Source organism: Gracilinanus agilis, chromosome 3 (assembly GCF_016433145.1).
Source record: "Gracilinanus agilis isolate LMUSP501 chromosome 3, AgileGrace, whole genome shotgun sequence".
Lineage (NCBI taxonomy): Eukaryota > Metazoa > Chordata > Mammalia > Didelphimorphia > Didelphidae > Gracilinanus > Gracilinanus agilis.
The window spans coordinates 488,765,552-488,776,142 of NC_058132.1; the positions used below are offsets into that span (position 1 = coordinate 488,765,552).

At 38.2% G+C, this 10,591-nt stretch overlaps 1 protein-coding gene across 1 annotated transcript in view; it reads left to right on the forward strand.

The window, feature by feature from the left end:
* EIF5B (eukaryotic translation initiation factor 5B) overlaps positions 1-10,591 on the forward strand; it is a 75,542-nt gene that overhangs the window by 59,907 nt on the left and 5,044 nt on the right. The window contains exons 16-22 of the mRNA XM_044670431.1: positions 145-327; positions 465-626; positions 801-932; positions 1,737-1,868; positions 4,149-4,225; positions 4,359-4,523; positions 5,149-5,287. Coding sequence (XP_044526366.1) covers positions 145-327; positions 465-626; positions 801-932; positions 1,737-1,868; positions 4,149-4,225; positions 4,359-4,523; positions 5,149-5,287 — 990 coding nt within the window. The remainder of the gene's footprint in view (positions 1-144; positions 328-464; positions 627-800; positions 933-1,736; positions 1,869-4,148; positions 4,226-4,358; positions 4,524-5,148; positions 5,288-10,591) is intronic.

Consider the following 10,591-nt stretch of genomic DNA (forward strand, 5'->3'; position numbering starts at 1 on the left):
CTTGTCTGACTTAGCATTGTTTTTCATATTAGCTTTTTTGAGCAGCAGAGATGGAGTTGTGACTTAGTCATTCCCTGTCAACTTCTAGTCACTCAATTTCACAACCTGCCATTTTCTCATTGATTTTGCCTTCTTTTTGCCCAGGGCTTAAATGCTGCTTTGTTCTATGAAAATAAGGACCCTCGTACGTTTGTCTCCTTGGTACCTACCTCGGCTCATACTGGAGATGGTATGGGAAGTCTGATAGTACTTCTTGTCGAATTAACTCAGACTATGCTGAGCAAGAGGCTGGCACAGTGTGAAGAACTAAGAGCTCAAGTTATGGAGGTAAATGGCTTTTGTTTCTCAGAGGGTCCTTTTAATGGGGATATTCTATCATTGTATTTACTGCTATATTAAACTTAATGCACGTGTAGAATAGTGGCATATAGCCCCTTCACTTAAAAAATAAATGTTTCTTCTAGGTCAAAGCACTTCCTGGCATGGGCACTACAATAGATGTAATATTGATAAATGGGCGTTTAAAGGAAGGAGATACAATTATTGTTCCTGGAGTGGAAGGTCCCATTGTAACCCAAATTAGAGGTCTTCTGCTACCTCCTCCCATGAAAGAACTCCGAGTGAAGGTAAGCTTGGGTAGACCCAGAGACTGGCTTTACTCTTCTTACTTTAGAAATTTCAGTGTTGAGATTTTCCTCCTGAGGTCCCTTGTCACAATAGGCCTCCTCTGTTAGTTTTGTTTGTTTTGTTTTTAAGATACTGGTAAAATCTTTAACTTTTTATACTTCCCCCCTCTTTAGAACCAATATGAAAAGCATAAAGAAGTAGAAGCTGCTCAAGGTGTAAAGATTCTTGGAAAAGACCTGGAGAAAACATTAGCTGGTTTACCTCTCCTAGTGGCTCATAAAGAGGACGAAGTCCCAGTTCTCAAAGTAAGAATTTTTTGGTTAATATTCTTCAGATGAGCATATCTAATTGTAGCAAAGAACACAAAGTTAGTACAATTATGGCCTTTTAGGAAAGTATTTAAATATTTCTAACTGCTGATGCTTTTTAATCCCTTTTCAGAAATCACAATTTTATTTCCCCCCCAAAAAATTTTGCTATTTTCTAAGGAACACAACACTAGGAACAATTGAAATTAGAGATTTCCAGGATTGCTAGGTAGTTCAATGGATTCAGGCCTAGAAGGGGGAGGTCCTGGGTTCAAATGTGGCTTCAGACATTTCCTAGCTGTGCGACCAGGAGCAAGTAACTTAACCACCTTTCCTAGCTCTTGTGGCTTTTCCACTTTAGAACCAATACACAATATTGATTCTAAGATGGACGGTAAGACTTTTAATTTGAGGAAAAGAAAAGAAATGGAGAAATTTTCTGTTTTTATAAACTTCTTTTTGTAAGGGCTGGAGGTAATTATAATGCTATACCTTCTTAGCTGTAATCTACTTTTTACCTCCCCCTGTAAAGAGATAAAACAAATAGAATCTCCATTTTACAGGAAGCTTCATGTATAGCGAGATTAGGAGAGTGAAAGGTCTTGACTACCTATCTCATGACTCTTTAGTATACTGTTTTTTGTTATATGGCAAACCTTTTGGAATTTTGTTAGTATTCTCAAATAAGGAATACTTTATACCTAGAGCAATTAGCCTGCCCTGTTCAGGAGAATATGATGAAGTGGATTTATTATGTTGGTACTCTTCATTGGAGCCTTATTTTTATATTTTCTTTTAAAGGATGAATTGATTCATGAATTAAAGCAAACACTAAATGCTATCAAATTAGAAGAAAAAGGTGTCTATGTTCAGGCGTCCACATTGGGCTCTTTAGAAGCTTTACTTGAATTTTTAAAAACTTCAGAAGTACCAGTAAGTAATAATACCCATCTTAATTAATTGACTTATTTGTCCAGGACTAACATTTTTCTACTCTGTCTTACTCTTTCCCATCGTAGTGATTCTGAAATCTGGGTTACCATTGTTGACTACAGCTTGATTCCCGTCTCCCTCCACCTAATGTCTCTTATTTTTACTTTCTCTTGTGCACCCTGGAATGCCTGCTCTGTAGTTCAGAAACTAGATTTCATTATTTTTTATTCAAAGACATTTTTACAGTTTTCAACATGTAAGATCCAAGTCCCCTCCCTCTCTCTTTTTTTCCTCTTTCCCCCTTGGAGATAGTAAACAATTTGAGCTGGGTTATACACATATTATCATACCAGATAAGCTTCCATATTATATGGTCATTGTTGTAAGAGAGTACTCATAAAACCAAAGCCCCCAAATAAAACCGTAAATAAATTGACGTGGAAGATAATATTCTTGGATCTGCAAAACTGGATTTCATTTTAAATCTTTTCTTTTTTCTCAAACCCGCCAAGACCTAGTTCCCTCCAGACACAGCTTCCCTGGCTCTCCAGCACCAGTTGTATTTTCTCTCTTAATTGGTGAATCACCAGTTGTGGTAGAGGAGTTGTTACTCCTTGTTCCCCATTGCCGCTTCTAAACTTGACTTGTGTTGTTGTCATTCAGTATACTCTGTTCTTTGGGTGTTGTTCAGCCTATATTTATTGCCCTTTCTTGTTAGTTGGTGTCCTTTATCTTGTTCCTTTTTGTGGCTAGACTCATAATGAAGGCTGTCTACACTCAGGGCCCCCACTTATGTCTACACTTGGGGCCTCTTGCTGTGACCCACTTCTGACCTCAAATGAAGCGTAGTGACCAAATATCTTTTACTTTCTGAATCTAATGGCTTTTTCTCAGGCCTTTGCCTTCTTGACCTCTGCAGCTTTTGACACCATAGAGCTCCTTTTTCTCTAGGATTGTTACCCTGTGTGAACCCCCAATGTCCCTGGCCGTGCTCTGGCCCTGGCCCACCTCTCATTTACCCCTTGACCCTTGCCTTGATGATCCCATCAGCTCCCCTCTCAGCAGATGATTTTCAGGCCAGCTTGTCCATCCTGTCTTTCCTCCTCACTTCCATTCTCCCATCTCCAATTGTATATCAGACATCTTTAGTGAGACATCCCATTAACATCTTATATCCAGCATGGCCAGAATGTTCCTTGCTGTTTCCCCAGACTCTCCCCTTTTCCTGACTTCCATGTTCCTCTAAGGGCCCCTGCTGCTCTCCCAGCTGCCCAAATGGTCAGATCCTCAGGGGCATCCTTGACTCTTCTCTTTCTTCTGCCCTGTATCCATCACTGGCCACTTCTGTCGGTCTCACCTTTGTACCTTCTCCCCAGGGACTCCTTCACCTCACACCAGGGCCATTGTTGTGGCCTTGTGGTTGATCTCTGCATTGTGTCTTCTCCCTGTCCACTCAGCTATCAGTGATCCCCTCCCAATTCCAGTGGTTCTTTGTTGCCTTTGCAACCAAGTAGAAGTCATCTTTTTGGCTTTGAGAATCCTTCATGACTGCCCTTTACCTTCCCAGTCTTTTTACACCTGTTATTGCCTCTGTGGACAGGAGGGCCTCACAGCCCAAGGGATACATTCCGAGGCCTCTCATGGATAGAATGTGACCTCATGTATACGTGCCCTCTCTCCCTGCTCTGGCTCCTCCACCCAGTACTCTATAGCCTCCCAAAGCAACACCCCCCACCAAGAAAATCTAACAAAACCCCACTAAAATAAGCACAAATGGAAGCAGCATGGGCTATTTTTGCAGGGAGTGGATGTGGGGTGTGTGCCTCAGGTTGGTCGCAGATAACTGAAACTGTGGCAAGAAACTCCAGAGAAAGGGGGCCCTATCCAGTAACACTAGCTTTTCTTGTATTCAATAGGCCATTGACCAATTCAGGGCATTTTTCCTGGCTGCCTCCCATACCTAGAATTCTCCTCCATCTCCTAGGTCTTCTCCAAGAATCCTTTGCTTTCTCTCTGAATGCTAATATCTTCTCTCTGTTGATCATCTCTGATTTATCCTGTTTATAACTTGTTCGTACCTTTTTTTTTTGTTGTTGTTTCTTTGACATGCTGTCTCTTCATGAGACCAGGGACTGTTTTTTTCCTTTTCTTAGCCCATTATTTGGCACTTAGTAGATACTTGATAAAAAAAAAACAAAAACACCTGTGGTTTGATTAACAGTATAGCTAATGTTCAGTGGCAGGGCTATTAACGCCTCCTTTTTTTTTTTTCCTTAATAGTATGCTGGAATTAACATAGGCCCTGTTCATAAAAAAGATGTTATGAAGGCTTCAGTGATGTTGGAACATGATCCTCAGTAAGTGATTTCTGTGTTATTAATTTTTCTAAAGCAGTTATTTAGCTCACTTTGTTATTTTCCTCTTTTGGAAATGGCTCTCTGTGGCATGTTCTTAGCTTTGTCTTTATGATTGATTTAATTTAATTTGCAGGTATGCAGTCATTTTGGCCTTTGATGTGAGGATTGAACGTGATGCTCAGGAAATGGCTGACAGTTTAGGAGTCCGAATTTTTAGTGCAGAAATTATTTACCATTTGTTTGATGCCTTTACAAAATATAGGCAAGACTATAAGAAACAGAAGCAAGAAGAATTCAAGTAAGTTGATGGGTGTTAGTTACTTGGATACTGGGTGATAAAGTTTAAATGTTTAATAGCAGAGTCAAAAACAGAACAGACTTTTGAAGTTTTCACATCACCCAAAGAAACCCAAGTGACTAGAATTTTGGCTTTTTAAAATCCTAGTTTGATAGCCATTAAACAGCTACCAAACATTGAAAGGATTGTTTCTAAATCTGGGGAAGATAGGTCTCTTCATGGAGCAGAATAAAGGGCTTATAACTGTCACCACCACCAAATGAGAAAGCCTTGAATTTGATGTTAAAGGACCTTTGTCAAGAGCAGGACATTCAGATAATAAACCTTTTGGTTTTAAGCTTATTGGGGATCCAGTAGCTATCAAATGATTGTGGCTTCATGAGTCCTAGCTTGGGCCACTTACCTTGTACGTGGGTGTGCCTCTTCCACAGCCCTTTACTAGTTGAAGGCAGGGCTGTTGGGGAGGCATTCCAGGGCTGGTCCTTAACTCCAGTGCAATCTGGACTACACACTGCACTTAGGAGGCAAGGATGATAACTTTAGATTGTTGTGTGTGTGTCTTTGGATATCTCTTTGGAAAAGTAAACCAGCATACCAGCTTAAATCCTCCTTGTTCTTTATTTAGGCATATTGCAGTATTCCCCTGTAAAATGAAAATACTCCCTCAGTTTATTTTCAACTCACGAGATCCAATAGTGATGGGTGTGATTGTTGAAGCAGGCCAAGTGAAACAAGGCACACCCATGTGTGTACCTAGTAAAAATGTAAGTACTTCTACATTTATATAACTTCCTACTTGGAGTTGTTCTCTTCTTCCCTTTAAAAAAAATAATAATAAAACCTTATCTTCTGTCTTAGAATCACTCAATACTGTGTACTGGTAGGGGCTACGCCATGGGGTTAAGTGACTTGCCCAGGGTCACACAGCTAGGAAGTGTCTGAGGCCACATTTGAACCCAGGACATCCCTACTCTGGGCATGGCTCTCAGTCCACTGAACCATCTAGCTGCCCCCTCCCCTTGCTTTTTTTTTTTTTTTGAAAAATTTTATTTAATTTTAGAAGATTTTTCCATACTTACATAATTCATGTTCTTTCCCTCCCCTCCCCCTCCCATAGCTGACGCTTAATTCCACTGGGTTTTACATGTGTCATTGATCAAGACCTATTTCCATATTATTGATATTTGCATTAGAGTGATCTTTTAGAGTCTACATCCCCAGTCATATCCCCATTGAACCATGTGATTAAGCAGTTTTTCTTCTGTTTCTACTCTCACAGTTCTTTCTCTGGATGTGAATAGTGTTCTTTCTCATAAGTCCCTCAGAATTGTCCTGGATCATTGCATTGCTGCTAGTAGAGAAGTCCATTACATTTGATTTGTCATGATATATGTGTGTACAGTGTTCTCCTGGTTCTGTTCCTTTTGCTCTGCCTCAGTTCCTCAAGGTCTTTCCAGTTCACCTGGAATTCCTCCAGTTCATTATTCCTTTTAGCACAATAATATTCCATTACCAGCATATACCACAATTTGTTCAGCCATTCCCCAATCAAGGGACAGTCTCTCATTTTTCAGTTTTTTGCCACCACAAAGAGCGCAGCTATGAATATTTTTGTACAAGTCTTTTTCCTTATTATCTCTTTGGGGTATAAACCCAACAGTGGTATGGCTGGATTCAAAAGGCAGGCAGTCTTTTAAAGCCCTTTGAGCATAGTTCCAAATTGCCATCCAGAATGGTTGTATCAGTTCACAACTCCACCAATAATGCATTAATGTCCCAATTTTGCCACATCCCCTCTAGCATTTATTACTTTCCTTTGATGTCATGTTAGCCAATCTGCTAGGTGTGAGGTGGGACCTCAGAGTTGTTTTGATTTACATTTCTCTAATTATGAGAGATTTAGAACACTTTTTCATGTGCTTCTTGATAGTTTTGATTTATCTGAAAATTGCCTCTTCATGTCCCTTGCCCATTTATCAATTGGGGAATGAATGGCTTGCCTTTTTGTACAACTGATTTAGCTCCTTATATATTTGAGTAATTAGACCTTTGTTAGAGGTTTTTGTAATAAAGATTTTTTCCCAATTTGTTGTTTCCCTTCTAATTTTGATTATATTGGTTTTGTTTCTACAAAACCTTTTTAATTTAATGTAATCAAATTGTTTATTTTTCATTTTGTAATATTTTCTAACTCTTAATTGGTCTTAAAATCTGTCCTTTCCCATAAATTTGACAAATAAACTACTCTATGTTCACCTGATTTACTTAGAGTTTCCTTCTTTATATTCCGGTTATTCACCCATTCTGAATTTATCTTGTTTGTAGGGTGTGAAATGTTGATCTAAACCTAATCTCTCCCATAATGTTTTCCAATTTTCCCAGCAGTTTTTGTCAAAGAGTGGATTTTTGTCCCCAAAGCTGGGATCTTTGGGTTTATCATACACTGTCTTGCTGAGGTTATTTACCCTAATTCTATTCCACTGATCCCCTCTTCTGTCTCTTAATCAGTACCAAATTGTTTTGATGACCACTGCTTTATAGTACAGTTTAAGATCTGGTACTGCTAGGCCCCCATCCTTCAAATTTTTTTTTTCATTATTTCCTTTGATATTCTTGGTCTTTTGTTCTTCCAAATGAACTTTGTTATAGTTTCTTCTAATTCAGTAAAAAAGTTTCTTGGTAGTTTGATAGATATGGCACAGAATAAGTAAATTAATTTGGGTAGGATTGTCATTTTTATTATGTTTGCTTATCTTACCCATGAGCAATTAATGCTTTTCCAATTGTTACTATCTAGTTTTGTGTGGAAAGTGTTTTGTAGTTGTGTTCATATAATTCCTGTGTTTGTCTTGGCAAATAGATTCCTAAATATTTTATGTTGTCTAGTTTGATTTTAAATGGAATTTCTCTTTCTAACTCTTGCTGTTAGGATGTGTTGGAAATATATAGAAATGCTGATGATTTATGTGGGTTTATTTTGTATCCTGCAAGTTTGCTAAAGTTGTTGATTATTTCCACTATCTTTTTAGTTGATTCTCTAGGATTTTTTAAGTAGACCATCATGTCATCTGCAAAGAGTGATAGCTTGGTCTCCTCATTGCCTATTTTAATACCTTCAATTTCTTTTTCTTCTCTAATTGCTACTGTTAGTGTTTGGAGTACAATGTTAAATAATAGAGGTGATAATGGGCATCTTTGTTTCACTCCTGATCTTATTTGGGAAGGCTTCTAATTTATCCCCATTGCTGATGATGTTTGCTGATGGTTTTAAATATATACTGTTTATTATTTTTAGGAAAGGCCCTTTATTCCTATACTTTCTAGTATTTTCAATAGGAATGAGTGTTGTGTTTTGTCAAAGGCTTTTTCTGCATCTATTGAGATAATCATGTAATTTTTGTTGGTTTGTTTGTTGATATGGTCAGTTATGTGGATGGTTTTTATAATATTGAACCATCCTTACATTCCTGGTATAAATCCCACCTGATCATAATGAATAATCCTCTTGATCACTTGCCTGGAGTCTTTTTGCTAGTATTCTATTTAAGATTTTTCCATCTATGTTCATTAAGGAGGTTGGTCTTCTTATGGGGAAAACCAGGGGAGTTAACTTAAATATTAAATGTGGGCCTAGAAGGGTGTGCAGGAGACAGGAATGACAAAATATGGGGACTTAACAAGTTAGGGAGACTGGGTTTAACTGCTAAGGAAAATGTCTGTTAGAAGTGGCAGTTAGGCCTGTCACCCTGCACCATCTAGACAAGGGGCCTATGGAAACTAGCAAGCAAATGACAAGAGTTTATAACAAATTTAATTAAGGGAACTGTGGTAAAGGATGGGAATAGGGGTTTCTACATTTCCAGATTAAGGGCTAACCACAGGGTCGGGGGTGGGGGGGGGACTTATCTACACTAAACTGAGACCTAAAGCAAGGCAGGGCCCAAGGATAGCAGGACTGAAGTGGGTATTCTCACAGCAGAGTTCCTGACATACTCTAGCGATGTTGCAGCTCCCAGGACCACAAGCTGTTCTCTCAGGTGGGTAGATTCTGAGAGCTAACCCAGCCCAAGTTAACCTGCAGTTCAGGTTGGGATTAATAGTCTCTACCAAAAATCTCCCTCGAGTAGTTGTCAAACTTCCTTCAGGATCCCAGGGAAGCAGGGTACAAACTTCACTTCCTCTGAGGTCTCCTGGGGTAAGTTACAACTTGTCCCTACCACCATGGAGTCTGTCTCAGAGAGAGAGCACACTTCCTGCTTCCCCATTCCATTTGGAATCCTGCTCAAAACAGTCTGTAGTTTTCTTTCTCTGTTTTTTTTATCTTTCTGGCTTTGGAATCAGTTAACCATATTTGTGTCATAAAAGGAATTTGGTAGTACTCTTTCTTTGCTTATTATGTCAGATAGTTGTATAGTATTGGGATTAATTCTTTGAATGTTTGATAGAATTCATTGTGAATCCATTATGGTCCTGGGGATTTTTTCTTAACGAGTTCTTTGATGGTTTTTTCAATTTAAGTATTCTATTTCTTAAGTATTCTGTTAATCTAGGCAGTTTATATTTTTGTAAATATTTATCCATTTCACCTAGATTGCCATATTTATTGCCATAGAATTGGGCAAAATAGTTTTTAATGATTGCCTTAATTTCCTCTTCATTAAAAGTTAGGTCTCCTTTTTCATCTTTGATACTGTTAATTTGGTTTTCTTCTTTCTTTTTATTAGATTAACCAGTACTTTTATCTATTTTATTTGTTTTTTCAAAGTACCAGCTTCTAGTCTTATTTATTAATTCAGTAGTTCTTTTACTTTCAATTTTGTTAATTTCTCGATTTTTTTTAGAATTTCTAATTTAGTTTTTATCCGGGGATTTTTAAGTTGTTCTCTTTCTGGTTTTTTAATTTGCATGCCCAATTCATTGACCTCTGACCTCTCTAATTTGTTAATATATGTACTCAAGGATATAAATTTCCCCCTGAGTAGTACTTTGGCTGCATCTCATAAATTTTGATAAGGATGTTTCATCATTGCCATTCTCTTTAATGAAATTATTGTTTCTATGATTTGTTCTTTAACAAATTTTGGAGAATCATTATTTAGTTTCCAATTAATTTTTGATTTGCCTCTCCATGTACCCTTACTAATTATTATTTTTATTGGATTATGATCTGAAAAAGTTGCAATTTGTTTTGCATGTTTGCCTTGTTTTTATGCTCTTGTACATGGTCAATCTTTGTGAATGTACCATGTACTGCTGAAAAGAATCTATGTTCCTTTTTATCCCTATTTATTTTTCTCCAATTTTTCTAAGATTTCATTCACATCTCTTACTATCTGTTTTCTCCTTAAGCTCCAGTAGTTTCTTTCTTTCTTTCTTTTTTTTTTTAAACCCTTGTACTTCGGTGCATTGTCTCATAGGTGGAAGATTGGTAAGGGTGGGCAATGGGGGTCAAGTGACTTGCCCAGGGTCACACAGCTGGGAAGTGGCTGAGGCCGGGTTTGAACCTAGGACCTCCTGTCTCTAGGCCTGACTCTCACTCCACTTAGCTACCCAGCCGCCCCTACCAGTAGTTTCTTTTTAAAAATTTGAATGCTATACCATTGGGTGTATACACCTTAACTGATATTTCCTCATTGTCTAAACTGCCTTTTATCAGGATGTAATTACCTTCCTTATCTCTTTTAATCAGATCTATTTTTACTTTGGCTTTGTCAGATGTCATGATTAAGATTCCTGCCTTCTTTTTCTCAGTTGAAGCCCAATAGATTTTGCTCCAGCCTTTACCCAGTGTGTGTCTACCTGCTTCATGTTTGTTTCTTGTAGACAACATATGGTAGGATTTTGGTTTCTAATCCACTCTGCTATGTGCTTCCCTTTTATGGGTGAGTTCATCCCATTTGTCATTCAGAGTTATGATTACCACCTGTGTATACACCAACATTTTGATTTCCTCTCCTGGTCCTGCCCTTTCTTCATTCACTGTTTCCTTCTATACCAGTGTTTTGCTTTTAACCAGGCCCCCTAATCCCCCCCCCCCTTATTTTATTTCCCTTTCTTCCCCCCTCCCT